The sequence below is a fragment of the Mesoplodon bidens genome (assembly GCF_964165515.1).
Source record: "Mesoplodon bidens genome assembly, chromosome: 11".
NCBI classification, from domain to species: Eukaryota; Metazoa; Chordata; class Mammalia; order Artiodactyla; family Ziphiidae; genus Mesoplodon; species Mesoplodon bidens.
This window is the reverse complement of record NC_138167.1, coordinates 79,754,965-79,775,354: the sequence shown is the minus strand read 5'-3', so window position 1 is coordinate 79,775,354 and position 20,390 is coordinate 79,754,965. Positions and strand designations below refer to the sequence as shown.

At 37.2% G+C, this 20,390-nt stretch overlaps 1 protein-coding gene across 8 annotated transcripts in view; it reads right to left on the bottom strand.

The window, feature by feature from the left end:
• Positions 1–20,390, bottom strand: part of ANKS1B (ankyrin repeat and sterile alpha motif domain containing 1B) — a gene marked incomplete at both ends in the record, with an annotated part of 1,149,683 nt that overhangs the window by 464,395 nt on the left and 664,898 nt on the right. For 6 of the 8 annotated variants that reach the window (XM_081250042.1, XM_081250054.1, XM_081250053.1 and 3 more), the window contains 2 exons: positions 16,491–16,563; positions 18,609–19,198. In XM_081250042.1, the coding sequence (XP_081106168.1) occupies positions 16,491–16,563; positions 18,609–19,198 (663 nt within the window). The remainder of the gene's footprint in view (positions 1–16,490; positions 16,564–18,608; positions 19,199–20,390) is intronic. The other 2 variants (XM_081250056.1, XM_081250059.1) reach the window with 1 other exon arrangement.

Below are 20,390 nucleotides of genomic sequence, written 5' to 3'. Positions count from 1 at the left end.
GGAATGTTGAGGGGAAGTAGAGCAAGCTGGTGGGGCTGAGCAGACAGCATGAGCAGGGTGGTAGAAGAGGAAAAGTTTCTGTGGTCAGCTGATTTGGAATCAACTATTAACGAAAAACGGTCGGCATTTTAGTGCCTGCTTAGATCTGGGGGCAAGCCAAAGTTCAGGAACCTGTGTGTGGGGGGGTGTTGCCTGACCAGTTGGCTCAAGCCAAGTCAGTGGGTAAGAAATGGGCAACGGTGAGAACTTGGTCCATACCTGCAACCTAATGAAAAGTATACACTATTGAAATACTAACTACTTTTTTGCCATAAAGATTCTTAGAAGAAGCTTAGTGGATTCAAGAAACAGGCAAAGTACAGTTATCAGATATTCTGCATTTATTCCCATTCACTTCACTAAAATGCACATGATTTCCGCTAGTCATTTAAGTTTCCTATAAATCAACATAAGGTTTTTATTTATTTTTTGTTTTGGAAAATGCATTTAATACTCACAAAAGATACGTTATTGATGTTAGTACTTAATCAGCTTATTATTATTATTTTAAATTAATAAACATATTTAAATTTTTTACTTTTAACTCAGTGTTTTACAATAAATATCCATAGATATGGCCCACATAAACAAAATCTTCTGAGGGTCCCGAATAGTTTTTAACACTATAAAGGGGTCCCAACACCAGAAAGTTCGAGAACTACTACGCTAGGCCAGTGGAACCACACAGAGTATTCCAAACTGTCATGTTCTCTCTCTCCTTCTCCTTCAGGCTTCTTTTTTTTTTTCTTTTTATTGGAGTATAATTGCTTTACAATGGTGTGTTAGTTTCTGCTTTATAACAAAGTGAATCAGCTATACATATACATACATCCCCATATCCTCTCCCTCTTGCGTCTCCCTCCCTCTCACCCTCCCTATCCCACCCCTCTAGGTGGTCACAAAGCACTGAGCTGATCTCCCTGTGCTATGTGGCTGCTTCCCACTAGCTATCCGTTTTACATTTGGTAGTGTATGTATGTCCATGCCACTCTCTCACTTCGTCCCAGATCACCCTTCCCCATCCCTGCATCCTCAAGTCCGTTATCTAGTAGGTCTGCATCTTTATTCCAGTCCTGCCCCTAGGCTCTTCATTACCAATTTTTTTTTTTAGATCCCATATATATGTGTTAACATACAGTAATTGTTTTTCTCTTTCTGGTTTACTTCACTCTGTATGACAGACTCTAGGTCCATCCACCACAATTTTGTTTCTTTTTATGGCTGAGTAATACTCCACTTTACACATGTGCCACATTATCTTTATCCATTCATCTGTCGATGCACACTTCGGTTGCGTCCATGTACTGGATATTGTAAATAGAGCTGCAATGAACAGTGTGCTATATGACACTTTTTGAATTATGGTTTTCTCAGGGTATATGCCCAGTACTGGGATTGCTGGGTCATACGGTAGTTCTATTTTTAGTTTCTTAAGGAACCTCCATACTGTTCTCCATAGTGGCTGTACCAATTCACTCCCACCAGCAGTGCAAGAGTGTTCCCTTTTCTCCACACCCTCTCCAGCATTAATTGTTTGTAGATTTTTTGATGATGGCCAGTCTGACTGCTGTGGGGTGATACCTCATTGTAGTTTTGATTTGCATTTCTCTAATGATTAGTGATGTTGAGCATCCTTTCATGTGTTTGCTGGCAACCTGTGTATCTTCTTTGGAGAAATGTCTATTTAGTTTTTCTGCCCATTTTTGGATTGGGTTGGTTGTTTTTTTGATATTGAGCTGCATGTAAATTTTGGAGATTAATCCTTTGTCAGCTGCTTCGTTTGCAAATATTTTCTCCCATTCTGAGAGTTGTCTTTTGGTCTTGTTTATGGTTTCCTTTGCTGTGCAAAAGCTTTTAACTTTCATTAGGTCCCATTTGTTTATTTTTGTTTTTATTTCCATTTCTCTAGGAGGTGGGTCTAAAAGGATCTTGCTGTGATTTATGTCATAGAGTGTTCTGCCTATGTTTTCCTCTAAGAGTTTTATAGTGTCTGGCTTTACATTGAGGTCTGTAATCCATTTTGAGTTTATTTTTGTGTATGGTGTTATGGAGTGTTCTAATTTCATGTTTTACATGTAGCTCTCCTATTTTCCCAGCACCACTTATTGAAGAGGCTGTCTTTTCTCCACTGTATATTCTTGCCTCCTTTATCAAAAAAAAGGTGACCATAAGTTTGTGGGTTTATCTCTGGGCTTTCTATCCTGTTCCATTGATATATATTACTGTTTTTGTGCCAGTACCATAATGTCTTGATTACTGTAGCTTTGTAGTATAGTCTGAAGTCAGGGAGCCTGATTCCTCCAGCTCCGTTTTTCTTTCTCAAGATTGCTTTGGCTATTTGGGGTCTTCTGTGTTTCCATACAAATTGTGAACTTTTGTGTTCTAGTTTGTGAACAATGCCAGTGGTAGTTTGATAGGGATTGCATTGAATCTGTAGATTGCTTTGGGCAGTAGAGTCATTTTCACAATGTTGATTCTTCAAATTCAAGAACATGGTATATGTCTTTCCATCTATTTGTATCATCTTTAATTTCTTTCATCAGTGTCTTATAGTTTTCTGCATAAAGGTGTTTTGTCTCCTTAAGTAGGTTTATTCCTAGGTATTTTATTCTTTTTGTTGCAATGCTAAATGGGAGTGTTTCCTTAATTTCACACTTTCAGATTTTTCATCACTAGTATATAGGAATGCAAGAGATTTCTGTGTATTAATTTTGTATTCTGCTACTTTACTAAATTCGTTGATTAGCTCTAGTAGTTTTCTGGTAGCATCTTTAGGATTCTCTATGTAGAGTATCATGTCATCTGCAAAGAGTGACAGCTTTACTACTTCTTTTCTGATTCGGATTCCTTTTATTTCTTTACTTCTCTGACTGCTGTGGCTGAAACTTCCAAAACTCTGTAGAATAATAGTGGTGAGAACAGGCAACATTGTCTTGTTCCTGATCTTAGTGGAAATGGTTTCAGTTTTTCACCATTGAGAACGATGTTGGCTGTGGGTTTGTCATATATGGCCTTTATTATGTTGAGGAGAGTTCCGTCTATACCTACTTTCTGGAGGGTTTTTATCATAAATGGGTATTGAATTTTGTCAAAAGCTTTTACTGCATTTATTGAGATGATCATATGGTTTTTATCCTTCAGTTTCTTAAAATGGTGTATCACACTGATTGATTTCCATATATTGAAGAATCCTTGCATTCCTGGGATAAACCCACTTGATTGTGGTGTATGATCCTTTCAATGTGCTGTTGGATTCTGTTTGCTAGTATTTTGTTGAGGATTTTTGCATCTATGTTCATCAGTGATATTGGCTTGTAGTTTTGTTTCTTTGTGACATCCCTCTCTGATTTTACTATCAGGGTGATGGTGGCCTCATAGAATGAGTTTGGGAGTGTTCCTCTCTCTGCTATTATTAGGAAGAGTTTGAGACGGATAGGCGTTAGCTCTTTTCTAAATGTTTGACAGAATTTGCCTGTGAAGCTGTCTGGTCCTGTGCTTTTGTTTGTTGGAAGATTTTTAATTACAGTTTCAATTTCAGTGCTTGTGATTGGTTTGTTTATATTTTCTATTTCTTCCTAGTTCAGTCTTGGAAAGTTGTGCTTTCCTAAGATTTTGTCCATTTTGTCCAGGTTGTCTATTTTATTGGCATATAGTTGCTTGTAGTAATCTCTCATGATCCTTTGTATTTCTGCAGTGTCAGTTGTTACTTCTCCTTTTTCATTTCTAATTCTATTGATTTGAGTCTTCTCCCTTTTTTTCTTGATGAGTCTGGCTAATGGTTTATCAATTTTGTTTATCTTCTCAAAGAACCAGCTTTTAGTTTTATTGATCTTTGCTATCCTTTCCTTCATTTGTTTTTCATTTATTTCTGATCTGATCTTTATGATTTCTTTCCTTCTGCTAACCTTGGGTTTTTCTTGTCCTTTCATTAATTGCTTTAGGTGTAAGGTTAGGTTGTTTATTTGAGATGTTTCTTGTTTCTTAAGGTAGGATTGTATTGCTATAAACTTCCGTCTGAGAACTGCTTTTGCTGCATCCCATAGCTTTTGGGTCATAGTGTTTTCACTGTCATTTGTTTCTAGGTATTTCTTGATTTCCTCTTTGATTTCTTCAGTGATCTCTTGGTTATTAAGTAGTGTATTGTTTAGCCTCCATGTGTTTGTATTTTTTCGCAGATTTCATCCTGTAATTGATATCTAGTCTCATAGCGTTGTGGTCGGAAAAGATACTTGATATGATTTCAATTTTCTTAAATTTACCAAGGCTTGATTTGTGACCCAAGATATGATCTATCCTGGAGAATGTTCCATGAGCACTTGAAAACAAAGTGTATTCTGTTGTTTTTGGATGGAATGTCCTATAAATATCAATGAAGTCCATCTTGTTCAATGTATCATTTAAAGCTTGTGTTTCCATATTTATTTTCATTTTGGATGATCTGTCCATTGGTGAAAGTAGGGTGTTACAGTCCCCTACTATGATTGTGCTACCATCAATTTCCCCTTTTATGGTTGTTAGTAGTTGCCTTATGTATTGAGGTGCTGCTATGTTGGGTTCATAGATATTTAAAATTGTTATATCTTCTTCTTGGATTGGTCCCTTGATCATTACGTAGTGTCCTTCTTTGTCTCTTGTAATAGTCTTTATTTTAAAATTATGTTGTCTGATATGAGAATTGCTACTCCAGCTTTCTTTTGACTTCCATTTGCATGGAATATCTTTTTCCATCCCCTCACTTTCAGTCTGTATGTGTCCCTAGGTCTGAAGTCGGTCTCTTGTAGACAGCATATATACGGGTTTTGTTTTTGTATTCATTCAGCTAGTCTATGTCCTTTGGTTGGAGCATTTAATCCATTTACATTTAAGGTAATTATTGATATGTATCTTCCTATTACCATTGTCTTAATTGTTTTGGGTTTGTTATTTTAGGTCTTTTCCTTTTCTTGTGTTTCCTGTGTAGAGAAGTTCTTTTAGCATTTGTTGTAAAGTTGGTTTGGTGGTGCTGAATTCTCTTAGCTTTTGCTTGTCTGTAAAGGTTTTAATTTCTCCATCAAATGTGAATGAGATCCTTGCTGGGTAGAGTAATCTTGGTTGCAGGTTTTTCTCCTTCATCACTTTAAATATGTCCTGCCACTCCCTTCTGGCTTGCAGAGTTTCTGCTGAAAGATCAGCTGTTAACCTTATGGGGATTCCCTTGTGTGTTATTTGTTGTTTTTCCCTTGCTGCTTTTAATATTTTTTCTTTGTATTTAATTTTTGATAGTTTGATTAATATGTGTCTTGGTATGCTTCTCCTTGGATTTATCTTGTATGGGACTCTCTGTGCTTCCTGAACTTGATTAACTATTTCCTTTCCCATATTAGGGAATATTTCAACTATAATCTCTTCAAATATTTTCTCAGTCCCTTTCTTTTTCTCTTTTTCTTCTGGGACCCCTATAATTCCTATGTTGGTGCATTTAATGTTGTCCCAGAAGTCCCTGAGACTGTCCTCAATTCTTTTCATTCCTTTTTCTTTATTCTGCTCTGTGGTAGTTATTTCCACTATTTTATCTTCCAGGTCTCTTATTCGTCTTGTGCCTCAGTTATTCTGCTATTGATTCCTTCTAGAGAATTTACAATTTCATGTTATTGTTGTTCTTCATTGTTTCTCTGCTCTTTAGTTCTTCTAGGTCCTTGTTAAATGTTTCTTGTATTTTCTCCATTCTATATCCAAGATTTTGGATCATCTTTACTATCATTATTCTGAATTCTTTTTCAGGTAGACTGCCTATTTCCTCTTCATTTGTGTGGTCTGGTGGGTTTTTACCTTGCTCCTTCATCTGCTGTGTGTTTCTCTGTCTTCTCATTTTGCTTCACTTACTGTGTTTGGGGTCTCCGTTTCGCAGGCTGCAGGTTCGTAGTTCCCATTGTTTTTGGTGTCTGCCCCTTAGTGGCTAAGGTTGGTTCAGTGGGTTGTATAGGCTTCCTCATGGAGGGAACTAGTGCCTGTGTTCTGGTGGATGAGGCTGGATCTTACCTTCCTGTTGGGCAGGTCCATGTCTGGTGTTGTGTTTTGGGGTGTCTGTGACCTTATTATGATTTTAGGCAGCCTCTCTGCTAATGGGTGGGGCTGTGTTCCTGTCTTGCTAGTTGTGTGGCATAGGGTGTCCAGCACTGTAGCTTGCTGCTCCTTGAGTGGAGCTGGGTCTTAGCATTGAGATGGAGATCTCTAGGAGATTTTCACCATTTGATATTACATGGAGCTGGGAAGTCTCTGGTGGACCAATGTCCTGAAATTGGCTCTCCCACCTCAGACGCACAGGCCTGATGCCCAGCCGGAGCACCAAGAGCCTGTCATCCACACGTCTCAGAATAAAAGGGAGAAAGAAAGAAGAATATATAATAAAGTTATTAAAAAATAATTAAAAATTTAAAAAGTAATTTAAAAAAAGAAAGCAACCAAACCAAAAAACAAATCTACCAATGATAATAAGCGCTAAAAACTATACTAAAAAAAAAAAAAGGACAGACAGAACCCTAGGACAAATGAAATGGTAAAAGCAAAGCTATACAGACAAAATCACACACAGAAGTATACACATACACACTCACAAAAATAGAAGAAGGAAAAAAATATATATATTGTTGCTCCCAAAGTCCAGTGCCTCAATTTGAGATGATTCATTTTCTATTCAGGTATTCCACAGATACAGGGTACATCAAGTTGATTGTGGAGATTTAATCGCCTGCTCCTGAGGCTGCTGGGAGAGATTTCCCTTTCTCTTCTTTTTTGGCATAGCTTCTGGGGTTCAGCTTTGGATTTGGCCCCACCTCTGCGTGTAGGTCACATGAGGGTGTCTGTTCCCCGCCGATACAGGACGGGATTAAAGTAGCAGGTGATTCAGGGGCTCTGGGGGAGGGAAGGGTACGGAATGCGTGGCGAGCCTGCGGTGGCCGAGGCTGGCATGACCTTGCACCAGCCTGAGGCACGCTGTGCGGTCTCCCAGGATCACGGGACCCTGGCAGTGGCGGGCTGCACAGGTTCGCAGGAGGGGAGGTGTGGACAGTGACCTGTGCCTGCACACAGGCTTCTTCGTATATGCAGTAGCAGCATAAGTGTCCCATGCCCGTCTCTGGTGTCCGTACTGATAGCTGCGGCTCGCGTCCGTCTGTGGAGTTCCTTTAAGCAGCGCTGTTAATCCCTACTCCTCGTGCACCAGGAAACAAAGAGGCAAGAAAACGTCTCCTGCCTCTTCAGCAGCTCCAGACTTTTTCCCCAACTCCCTCTTGACTAGCAGTGGCGCACTAGCCCCCTTCAGGCTGTGTTCACGCCGCCAACCCCAGTTCTCTCCCTGGGGTCTGACCTCCGAAGCCCGAGCCTCAGCTCCCAGCCCTCACCCGTCTCCGCGGATGAGCAAACAAGCCTCTCAGGCTGGTGAGTGCTGTTCGGCACCGATCCTCTGTGCAGGAATCTCTCTGCTTTGCCCTCCGCACCCCTGTGGCTGCGCTCTCCTCCATGGCTCCGAAGCTTCCCCCCTCCACCACCCGCAGTCTCCGCCTGCGAAGGGGCTTCCTAGTGTGTGGAAACCTTTCCTCCTTAACAGCTCCCTCCCACTGATGCAGGTCCATCCTTATTCTTTTGTCTCTGTTTTTTCTTTTTTCTTTTGCCCTACCCAGGTACGTGGGGGCGTTTTTTGCCTTTTGGGAGGTCTGAGGTCTTCTGCCAGCGTTCAGTAGGTGTTCTGTAGGGGTTGTTCCACAAGTAGATGTATTTCTGATGTATTTGTGGGGAGGAAGGTGATCTCCATGTCTTACTCTTCTGCCATCTTGAAGCTCCTCGATAAGGTTTATTAAAAGAGCTGAGATGCTTCAGAGACAGTCACTTTTGCATATAAAAACAAAGAACTTAACTATCTTACACACCTCTATCAATTAAAATATGCATTTATTACATTAATATATTTTAAAAGCAATGTAAAATGAGGATCTGGCAATATTCCTAGAAGAATCTAGTTGAAATACACATAGTTGAGATTTACTGATCATTTGTCCTTAAGAAATTAAGTGGAAAGCTTTAAAGAAGGACACTCTTGCCAAAGAATAACCCATAAAACAAAAGATAAAAGTATGAGTCATAGAATTATGGAGTTAGAAAATATATAGTCCTACCATTTATTTTCAAATTAAGAAACTTAGGTCCATTGTGAGGTGTTATTTTCCAAGTCACACAGCAAGTTAGTTCAGTGGTGGGAGTAGTAATCAGATCAGAGCTCTCTTCCTCACTGAGGGTGAACTTCACCAATACAATTTTGTTTCACAGATTATTTACTGATTATAAAAATAAGGTAAAGCCATGATTATTGTTAAATGAGAAGAAGCTGCAGAGAAATGTATATAGCATGGTTTCATATTTTTAAAACATAAGCAACATCTACCTGTCTATTATCTATCTTTCTATCTTTCTATCTATCTATCTATCTATCATCTATCATCTTTCTCTTTGTTGCATGAAAGAAACTGAAGAAAAGTGCAAGTGTATACTCCATGTTAACACTGGATATTCATAGGAGTGATAAAGCAAGGGGGTAAGAAAAAAAAGTAAGAAAACAGAGTTTTGTGAAATCGTAACATGAAAATGAAGATTGCAAAATTCTATCTATAAAATTATTAATACATAAAAATTGACTGTGCACATAAACAAAGGCTAGAAAGTCACTAGAATATGTACACAGACCAGGACATGGACAAAAGAAAAAAAATCATTTGATCGGGGTTGGGTTATGGATATATTAAAAATTTGTGTAGTTATTTAAAAATAGTTTTTGCAGTAACAAAAACTAAAAATAAATCAAATGAATCCCCTTTCTGCAACCACGGAAACACACCTATTTTAACTTAGAACTAATAAAAAGACTTAATCACGTATTCAATAAGGTGTTCACCCGGCAAAATTTAATCACCACTGATGGCTATAACATTTATATGTTTCACATATAAGTGTTTATGTATATGTGTTTGCATATTTGTGACTCTGCATAAATTGCAATTTGTTTACCATTTTATTTATTTACTAAATTGGCATATACTTTCTTCTAGTGAATGATATAGACAATGAAAATAAAAGCAATGTACGCTCACTCTAAAACTTTCGGAAAATTTAGGAGAGCAGAAAATAAAAATCACTGATAATCTCACCCAGTGATATTCACAGTTAATTTTTTTGCATATGTCCTTCCAGATGTTCTTCATGCATGTGTATTAAAAAATGGGATATAATTTACTTGGTTATCTACTTTTTTCACTTAGTAGTATATTATGGCTATATTTCCATGGTAGTAAATATAGATACAATGACATTTTTAATTAGCTATTTAACATTTCATCATAAGGAATTACAGTAACTCATTTTACAAATTTTCTATTAATGGTGATTTGGTTTGATTCTATTTCTTAAATGATCATAAACAATACTGATATGAACACCTTTATATACACATACTTTGCTCTTGTCCTGTTGTTTCCTTAGGATACATTCGTAAAAGTAATATTGCTGGGTACCACTGTTCTTAAATTTATGTAAGTCTCTAGAAGTTTATACTTAAGTATCAAAAATACTAGTAGATGAGAAGCCCTTTGTTACCAGAATAGTGTTAGTAGATGAGAAGCCCTTTGTTACCAGAATAGTGTATCATAGAAACAACCAGTATAAGCTATCAAGTTTTTCTCATGGGTAAGTGACCCATGTTTATCACTTCATTTTTCATTTGTTTTGGGAAAACAAATTTGTATCTAAAAGTAATCATTATGATGATCCATAACTTATGAAGGCCTGTTGTCTATATTTCAAATTACTCCCAATTATTTTTACTTCCGACTCTGTTACAAGTATGAGGTTGTTAATGGTGGACTTTGTAAAATGCACTGACATTTATATAGAAGTCATGCAACTAGTATTTTTAAAGTGTCTATAAAGGAGACTCTTTGCACTGTTTTTCAGCTTAATGGTGAATGGGCAAGGGGGTATGGTCTATCAAAAATATCAGCCATATCCTGAAGATACTCATAATATATGAGAAATAATGGGCCGTTATCCATCCTTTGTTTCACTGGAAATTTAAGAGAAAAATGGATAGAAGGGACTTGAAAAAATGAGTTTTTAACAATTTGAGCTTCCCAGTGATAGAATATATTGTCTCTGGAAGTAGTGAGCAGATGTTGATTGATCATATATGAAAGATGTTATGGAAAGTATTTCGGTATAACTACAGTAGAAGATGGCACTTGCTCATCTCTCTAGGCCTCTTCTAGAAAGTTAAATATTTCGTTGAATTGAAAACAGTGTACCAGTTCTAACTATTGATACATCATAGGCAAATATTAGGCCACAGAATAACACTCAACTATTTCATACTTAAGAGAAAACAAATTTCACATATGAATATTACTTGTAACTTCAAGACCAGAGAATCTCAGCCATATTTTAGTGATCAAAATCTTTATTATGTAGGTTATTTTAGTTTTTAATGACTATTTGGAATAGCCATTAAAAGATGTTAAGTTTTAGTGTCTATTGTGCTAAGGACACAACTGTTTGGTTGATTAAACACTATCTCTTGATAGATTAGTTAACTCAGGCTAGCCTAGTGATTACTGTACCTCACACTGTTACATGGTTATTCTATTATTAAGGAGTTTCTTAGATTTAATCTATCTGAAAAAATAACTAAGTTACTCAGTGAAGTGTTACATAAAATAATAATAAAAATTAATCCTCTCTTGATTTAGACAAAATAGTGTGCCTGTATGCTAACGTATGCCACTACCCACCTTCCCCAGTTGGTTCTATTAAAAATAGTGCTGTAAAAAGAAATAAAAATAAAAAATAAGTTATGCCTGTTGCAAAGCATTTCACAGAGAGGCTTTTACGTGCCATTTAACAGTTCATGGAAAAAATATTACTGGAGGCAAGGAAAATTCTTCCTCTGAAAATAAGTGAAACCCAAGTCATTATTAGCATATGCGTTCACTTTTGGGAGGTAGGAGATATTCAGGTTTGTGATTCATTTAAATATATGACCATGTGGCCTGTGCTTTGGGAGGGCTTTGGGGTTTAAGCTAAAGTCTTCCATACCAATAGTTAGGCTTTGCTAAGGGAAAGTGGTTGGTTTTACATGTAAACACCTCAGTTGGCTCCCCATAGTGCATATGCTTATGAATTGAACTAAAGAGAAAGAAGCAAAGGGCTGGCTTCTGTTGTTCTTTATAGTAACATATTTTATTGAAAGGAGTATGAACTTCTGGAAGAAACAAACCTAGGTTTGAAGCAGTTGACTTTGACAAGTTACCCTTTCTTAGCCTTTCTTCATCTGTAAAATGGGTATAATAATACCTCACTGAGTTATTTGGAGAACTGAATGCTCACAGGAGTAAACTGTGCAGCATCTGGCACACAGTAAGAATGGAATACAATTCAGCTTCTTTCCTCTTTGTCATTTCTGTAATAGGGCAACTCTAGGAAATTGTAAATACATTTTTTTAGAAAGTGTTCTCCTAGAGTTTGAGGAACGATATTCCCATCAGCAACCTTAGCAGGAGGACAGCTATCAGCTGCATTGATGGCAAAGAACCTCCGGATGCAGATCTAAACTGTGTGAGTAAATATCAAGGGCCTGGAAGCAACCAAAACATCAGGGAGGAGCAGCTTCTGGGGCTGTGGAGATGTCTGCCGTAGCCACTTAGAAATAGACTCTCTTTGGGGAAAGGATCATGTGAGCTCTCTCTGTTCCTGTAGACCAGGGAGAAGGTGGAGCTTAGCTCAGGAGGAGAGAACACTTACTCTGCCTTAGCGAGTCCCTAAATTCCTAGAAACTCTCCATGGAAAGTCTTTATGGCTATAAGGAACCCTGCACTGTAACCTGGCCCTCAGACTCTTGGAGGAAGAGAAGCAAAAGCTTAGAAAGGAGGGCTGTGGATTATTGTTAACTGCTGCTTTCAGAGCTATGTATTCTCTAGCAAATAACTTAAGAGTTGCTTTATCTATCCAATATAGACAGTGTATTCTATGGTAAAATCCTTTACAAATCATTTATAATTAAAATTTAGATGAAATTCATACATTGGCAAAAGTAGATTTTTAAAAGATAAGACTCTAGAATATTTCTCTTTGAATACAATTCAACCTTAAGTATAAGGACAAAAATCCCAGCCTCAAAAAATACCTTTTAACTAAATACTATTTTTTATATTCAGGTACCTGAGATGAATCTAATATAGTCCATATACCTAAAGTCCTTGTAGCAGGAGATGAGTGAGGCCAGTTTAGAAATAGGAGGGTGTTTATAAGATTATCAGCCACCCCTGGACTGTAAAGTCTGGGCACTTGGTTACTTTGCATATTTGCTGTTGTGTAACAACAAGCAGATCCTGTGGAGCCAATTATTGCCTCCACTTTACTTAAGTGATCCTCAATCTCATCAAGAAGATCATCAGCTTGATTCTTGGAAAGTGTGACAATATGAAGTAGTTCCAATGAATATGGTAAATTTCCTAACATGAAAGTACTTCCTTGTGATACAAAGACAATGGTTAAGAAATAAAACTTTAAGCAAGACTCCACATGAAAAAAACTTAGAATATGAATAGTTATATCTTAACTACAGTTTTTACTGATCAAAAAGAAAGATTTCCCAAGTATCTTCCTGTGTGGTGTACACTCTAATTAGAAAGGTAAGTCATGCATACCTGGATAAGAAGGTAAGAGAATTTATATTTATTGATCACCTGCTATGTTTTAGGCTACAGTAGTACAATCGTATAATTTAACCTTGCAGGAGTCTTATGAGGTGGTTGTTAAAACTCTGAATTTATAGGGGAAGAAACTGAGATCAAAGAGGTCACAAAGCCACTGAGATGCAACATTGGAATCTGAAGCCAAATCTATCTAACCTTAAAATCTGTTCTCTGAAAAAATCCTATACATGGCTGTACACGATGACATGGAATGTATTATCATACCACATATACAGCATCACCAAAGAGCAGGATGTTCTACATAATATGAGGTATTGATATAACTGAATCCTACTGCCAATGCCAATTTGTTGGGCATTTAAGTCTGATTTCAAGTGGGAAACCAGACGTTATGTTTGTGAAAAACATCCATTAATATTAGTCTGAGTGAGAACCTAAGGGACTGGCCTAAAATAAATTCAGTAAATGTTATTTACTTTTATTTCTATCTTAGTCCTGGAGAGTTGGGGCTGCCAGATAAGCTTCAAACTACTGTATAATTGCTGAGGAAATTTTTTAAAAGAGAGAAAAATGATTTCTATGGGTGAAACTAGTTATACGATTCATAGAGACTGCTCAAACTTTGAGCTGGTTCATATTTTTAGGAATGAAGATGGAAGAGTTAAAACTCCCTGGTCCAATAAATATTTTGTTTACAAAAATACCTGAAATTGCAAATGCAAGAGGGGAGGGAAGAGGGCAAACAAAAACAATGAAACATAAGGGTCAAGAGCACGGAAAATTTAATGCTGATCCTTGATCCATCATGTATCTCCACTGCTTATGATTTTAGTCTCCCAATCACCTTCTGAGGTTTTTAGCAACAAACATCATAAATGCTCATAACACTATGCATCTGTGATGAAGCCAGTCGTAGTGTTTGGCTCAGTGGCCTTCCAAAACAAAATTCTAGATGCCAACAACACAATACTAGGTAAAGTACCATTGCCTCTTGCTCACTCTAAATTTACTTCCCATTGATTTTATTGCACGTCTCTTCCTCATTGTCAAGCAAAAAAAGAATACTCAGATTTCATAAAGATAATTTAGAACATTTAAATCAATACATTCTAAAGGGACTTCCTTGGTGGCACAGTGGTTAAGAAGCCACCTGCCAATGCAGGGTACATGGGTTTGATCCCTGGTCCGAGAAGATCCCACATGCCGCAGAGCAACTAAGCCTGTGCGCCACAACTCCTGAGCCTGTGCTCTAGAGTCTGTGAGCCACAACTACTGAGCCCACGTGCCACAATTACTGAAGCCCGCGCGCCTAGAGCCTGTGCTCCACAAGAGAAGCCACCGCAGTGAGAAGCCCGCTCACCGCAAAAGAGTAGCTCCTGCTCGCTGCAACTAGAGAAAGCCAGTGCACAGCAACGAAGACCCAATGCAGCCAAAACAAACAAACAAACAAACATCTAGATTATTCTCTTCTCCTTGCAGGGGTAGCCTGGAGTTTTATGCTCTCTTTTAGTAATTACTCTTCTCTGGTACCATCTGACTGTCGGGCTTGTTATGACCTGCACTCTAACTGACACGCACAATTCCAGGGAATACAGCAAATTTAACATGAAGGCTGTGAGACTAGCTGACATTGTAAAGTTCTTAAAAGAAGGGCTGATGTGTGTTTACCTTGATATGCCCACACTGTCTAAAACAGCATCTCCCTCATGATAGCGCAAGGAAAAGCTAAAATTTAATACATGTCTACATGTATCAGGCTCTTCTTATATGCCATTGTATATGTCTCTACAATGATCCTACATTAGTATCTCCATTTTTGTTGATGGGGAAACTGAGTGAGTTGCTGAAGATCAAGCAGCTAGTAAATAGCAGGACTGATATTTGAATTCACTTCTGTCTGACTTTTTATTCTACCATGTGATTTCCTGGCCACACTCAGTACCCAATACATTATTTGTGGAATGTCATCTTCACGGGGTTGTCTATCACTTCTCTAGTTCTGTCTAGTCTCGAGAGGGAAAAGCCTGCACCGCTAAAGCTGTAATTCACAAATGGCCTAATGGCCAATTGGAATGCCACATGTTATGGTCAATCACTTAGCGCATAACTAGTGTGTAATTAAGAAGTGAAAATTAAGGCGCATACAGAACCAGTCTTTGTTAATAGTAATGATACTTTGGGGACTGAGTCTTCATTTTCATTATCACTGTAGAAAAATAGTAAATAAAGGCAGTGGGTAGGATGGTGATCCGAGAGGTGAAATGAGGGTAATTTAAGGGAAAATAATCTGTGGATTTATTTATTATTAAAATGCCCTTCAAAGGCAATTTTGCCTGAGTGGCAATTTTAACATTTGTACTTATTTTCATTATAATAAAGTTTATGATATTTTAACAATTCTATGGTACTACCTGAAGAATTTTACATTAGAATGTTCAATGTCTCCTAACTCTTCCAACAGAGAAGCATTAAATCTCTGCTTGAATATTCTCAGTAACAGGGAACTTACTATGATAAGAAAATACATTCTTACCTTCACATCAGTCAAAAATCTGCATTCCTACAGCTTTCTTGAAATTATTCTGTAAGCGTTATCTGAAACAGCTATATGGCAACATACATTCTTAGCCTAGTTCTCTGGATACTGGAAAAGTCCTCAATGTTTATCAGCATTTCTGTGTGAGAGAGCTAGCTACACATGCCATCAAGCTTGTGTCACTAAACAAATGCACACAATTTTGGTACTTTTTTCATAATTTTTCAGTTTTTAAAATCTAAAACAAACGTGTTTTAGAAAAAAAAACTGTCTAGTCTTTTAAGAAATTATCACTTAATTAACATGGAGCCCAGTCATATTAGAACAATTTAAGTTCATACTTGTCCCAGCATAGGAGCAAGGAGTGAGGTGCTCCTGCAAGGGTATCATTTAGACCTGAATATTCCCTTCACTGACTGCAACCCCAGATTTCAAGGTCACTTCTTGTCTACTCAGGCCCAGTGTACCAGAAGAGAGTGCTTCTCCAACTTTCCTGTGCTTAACAGTCACTTAGAGTGCTGTTTAAAAGACTCTGGTGACTATCAAAGGGCCACAAGGACTGTAACTGTTTACCCTATGATATATTTAGGCTTCTCTCCTGCAGACCTTAATCTTATCATATCTACAGAAACATCAACTATCACTACTAACTTAAAGTTTTAAATGACCTTCCACTCTTGAGCTTTAATTATAGGGAAGAAAACAATACTTTGTAAGGGTGATTGCAGAACCGACTATTTGTGAGACACTCTGCTAGGTATTCTGGATACAAGAAGATCAATAACACATAGTTCTTGCCATACTGGAGCTTACAATTTAGGAGAAGTTGTTAATCACTTTGGCCAGGATGAATGGAACGTTTCACGGAATGAGAAATAGTAGTGTGGTGTTACCATGTTCTAGAACACTTTTAATTGCTTCATACTTAGCTCTACATAAAGTTGGAACTTCATTAATGTTAACTGGCATAGTAAAATAACACATGGGGAAAAATCTCTCAATTTGCTAAATCAGTATAGTTGATGTTGTTTAGAGGTTATAGTTGTTTGATATGAATGGAAAAAAAATAATTTGTAGCTACTATTGTTATGGTAAAACATGAAATTATCTATAGACTCCTATCATTTTATAGCTAGTTCTTGAGCACATTTATTCCTTACAACATAGAGAAGAGGTTTCCTTACTTGTGTTCTCACCATTAATTTCTTGAAGTTCACTGTTAATTCCAACATCTATGGAACTCATTATTTTGTCAATCTGTGAGAAACAAAAACCATATAAAGGAATTATTACATTCACTTTTAGTGTTACACTTTTATTTATTTTTTATTTCAAAAATTTTAATTTATTTTTATTTTTTATACAAATTTAAAGGTTAGCTTCCATTTACAGTGATTACAAAATATTGGCTATATTCCCTGTGTTGTACAATACATCCTTGAGCCTATCTTACAGCCAATAGTTTGTACCTCTTAATCCCCCACCCTATATTGCCCCCCTCCCCTGCCATTGGTAACCACTAGTTTGATTTCTATATCTGTGAGTCTGCTTCTTTTTTGTTATAGTCACTAGGTTGTTATATTTTTTAGATTCCATATATATGTGATATAATATAGTATTTGTCTTTCTCTGTTTGACTCATTTCACTTAGCATACAGCATTGCATTTTAAAATACTTTCAAATGCCAGAAGTATATAAGCTTTTTTTTCCAGAAGCATATATTCTTGATATTATTACCATTGCAATACAATAATTAAGAGACTGACAGAGAAAGGTTTAAAGGAAGGCAGACATCTTTTGAAATGCTTTTAGAAATACAAATTATATTTCCCTTTCTTAAACTTTCAAAATCAGCTTGCCTTTTCTTTGTATTTCCTAAAATGAACTTTGTTTGGACCTACATGGGTCAGTAAGTTAGAAATTGTGTATACTTTAAACTCAGATGGGGAAGGAGCTGAAGATAAATTCACGTGACAATGTCTACCCTCTCGGGCATACTTCCTCTTCTGAGAGCATGCATCTCATCTGACCAGTGAAGCATGACCATTGGAACCAAGTTCTTGTTAAATGGTTTAACCAGCCACAAGCTGATTTATAGCATGTAATCACAAGAATCTAGGCATGGAAACAACTTGATGCTAAGAGGTAAGTTAAATGTTAATTAATCCTGCCTTGTCCCGAAAAGGATCTCCAGATGTTATTCACAGAGTTAATAAATATAAGAAATGGATAGATCTGAATAAACTATCAATCTACTACTATGGAATGTATAGGAAGATATGACTGTCAGAGCTTTAGCTATTTATGGTTTACTCCCTCTCCTCATCATCCTAGCAACCTTAGTAAAACAGCAGGTTTCAGAAAGGACAATGAGCATTACTTAAATGTCCCATTTTGTTCACCCTGAAACAGATGCAGAGAGATTAAGTGATTTTCTCAAACAGCTCAATTCAGAATGTCAGTACCAGAACCATTTCCATTTCTAGTTCTCAGAATACTATAGTGACCTATTGTGCTTCAAAACCTAATCCAACTGGCACAATCTTCTGAGAGACAAAATGTGACATGTTAGAATGAAATGCCAAGGAAGAGTGTGGTCCATTCTTTGAAGAAATTCAAGAAAAAGCAAAAGACTTCATTACTTTATTATGTAGTCCTCCTCAGGGACAAAGGATGATATTTTATAACCTTACAAGGGCACTTGCTTTCTGAGTAATTCTATGAAATTAAAGACTTTGTCTTTAAGTAGAGCTTAAATTGGTGATACTGGACTGCATCATATTTTTCTCTAATGTCTCTCTAATAGTTGTAAAGGGAAATATTAAGTAATTTGTGTTTTTTGTATGGTATTTGGAGAAAGGCCAGGGCCATTCTGTTTATCATTAAGATTATAAAAGTTCTTCTGAAACTATAAGATACTTTAAAGAAGGGAGATGAGCTAACAAAGAGTTTAGCAAGTAACAAAATGATATGGAGCAACAAAAATACAAAGATTTTTCTCAATTTGTCAGCTGCAATGCTTGGTAGGACACAATGTGAACATTTTCTTGTACCTCATAGCTAGTTATTACTTCTGCTTGATGTCAATTTCTATAGAAACAACAGATTTCCCCTCATGTGTTGTTTTCGCACTCACTGTGAAATTATCATGTGACACCTCTAGAACCTTTCCCTTCCACTTGGAACTATATGTGTTTGTTAATTTTTTTTCCTTTGAGAGACTTAAAAAGCTGAAAATCCTTCCCCTGAAACCCCCTTGAAGCTAAAGCCTTAAATAAGGAATAATAAGAACAAATCTTACTTCTTCCCATTCGGAAGTGAAGGATGGCGTTCTTTCAGAATTCCCTTTAGAACTGTGATCAGCAGTTGAAGTTTCAGTCCAGTTAACTCTTGATGTTTTCGCATTTGAAGGGTAGGCAATGAGATCAGAATCCGATTTAGAGACACTTTTTGATAAATGCATGTCGATCAGGGCTTTTGGCAATGACCTTATTCTTCCCAGGGTACAGGCTCTCTCCACAAATCCCCCCGTGTTCACAATCCACTGGTCCCCATTCCGGGATCCACTCCTAGTTGTTCTTGTGCCAACAATGGTATGGTTTTCGAGTTGGTTGCTTTTTTTGTGAAAAATTGTTCTACTGACTACTTTGGGTTTAATTTTCTTTACCAAAGGTTCTGAGTTATTTTCTATTGGAGTCTGCTTGAAAGGCAAAGGACTATTTGTCAAACTGACTTCATCTTTTCCTTCTTCACGTTCATCTCTTTTCTCATAGAGATGAAATGGATTTTCAGGGGACTCACAGGCTGGAGAGGATCCATGGAGAAGGCCTGCGAATTGCCCAGGATCATATTCTTTTGGGGGATCACTGTCCTCCTCTTGAGAGAGATCATCTGCAAAAGGGAAAAAGAAGGTCAGGATGCTTGTTTATAAAGGACTCTGAAAGCCCTGATACAACTTGTGCAATGTCCAGACATTTGATTTCTTGCTACACAGTGATATCCTCACTTTATGAAATACCCATGAGCCTACAGTGCCATGTATAAAATGAATTTGTGTGTGTGTGTGTGTGTGTGTGTGTGTGTGTATGAACCAGATCTTCCTGAATTACTTTAGGGTGCATTTCAAAGGTATGAATTGGGTATTAATTGAGTAATTGCCCACGCTTCTCCTTTGTCCCCAGGGAGTATGTTTTACATTGGATAAAATCAGGTTTTCATAAAATGGGACACGTTCAAACTCTTGGAGTAAATGAATCATTGTGCAGTAGGACATCAGGCAGGTAAATCAAGATCATATATAATGACATTCCTTTGCCCTTCTGCCAGGAAATAAATTCAAAAACAAAATCTTGAAAAGAAGTATAATTAGGAGTAATTTAAGGTTAATAATCCTGATAGTGTTACTTCAAATATAAAATTAAGATTAATTCTATACAGATTATATGATTTAGACAAAAAGGATTTCTTCAGGCTTAAACATAGGCAAACAATGCAATATCACTAAAAAGTGAGTGTCTTTTACAAGAAACTGATGTTGAACTACTAACACAAAGCTATCTTTCTTCTACGAAATAGCATTAGTTATTTTTCAATTTTTTAGATCTTTGAAAATGTAATGCAGAAAAGAAACCAAAGATGATAATTTTTACTCTTTATAATTTTTTCTAAGATAAAACATAAATGTTCACTGAGATTTAAAATACACCATGCTTTTTTTTTTTTTTTTTTTTTTTTTGCGGTATGCGGGCCTCTCACTGCTGCGGCCTCTCCCGTTGCGGAGCACAGGCTCCGGACGCGCAGGCTCAGCGGCCATGGCTCACGGGCCCAGCCGCTCCGCGGCATGTGGGATCTTCCCAGACCGGGGCACGAACCCATGTCCCCTGCATCGGCAGGCGGACTCTCAACCACTGCGCCACCAGGGAAGCCCCACCATGCTTTTTTTTAATGACCTAATTTGTCTTTTAAAGACATACTGTGTAAAAACCTGGCCAAAGAAATTAGCAAAGGAAGTCAGTTTACTTTTCTGATTGGTCACTTTAATTAATATTCAGCTAAATCAATGAATTTGGTAAAGCTGCAGGAT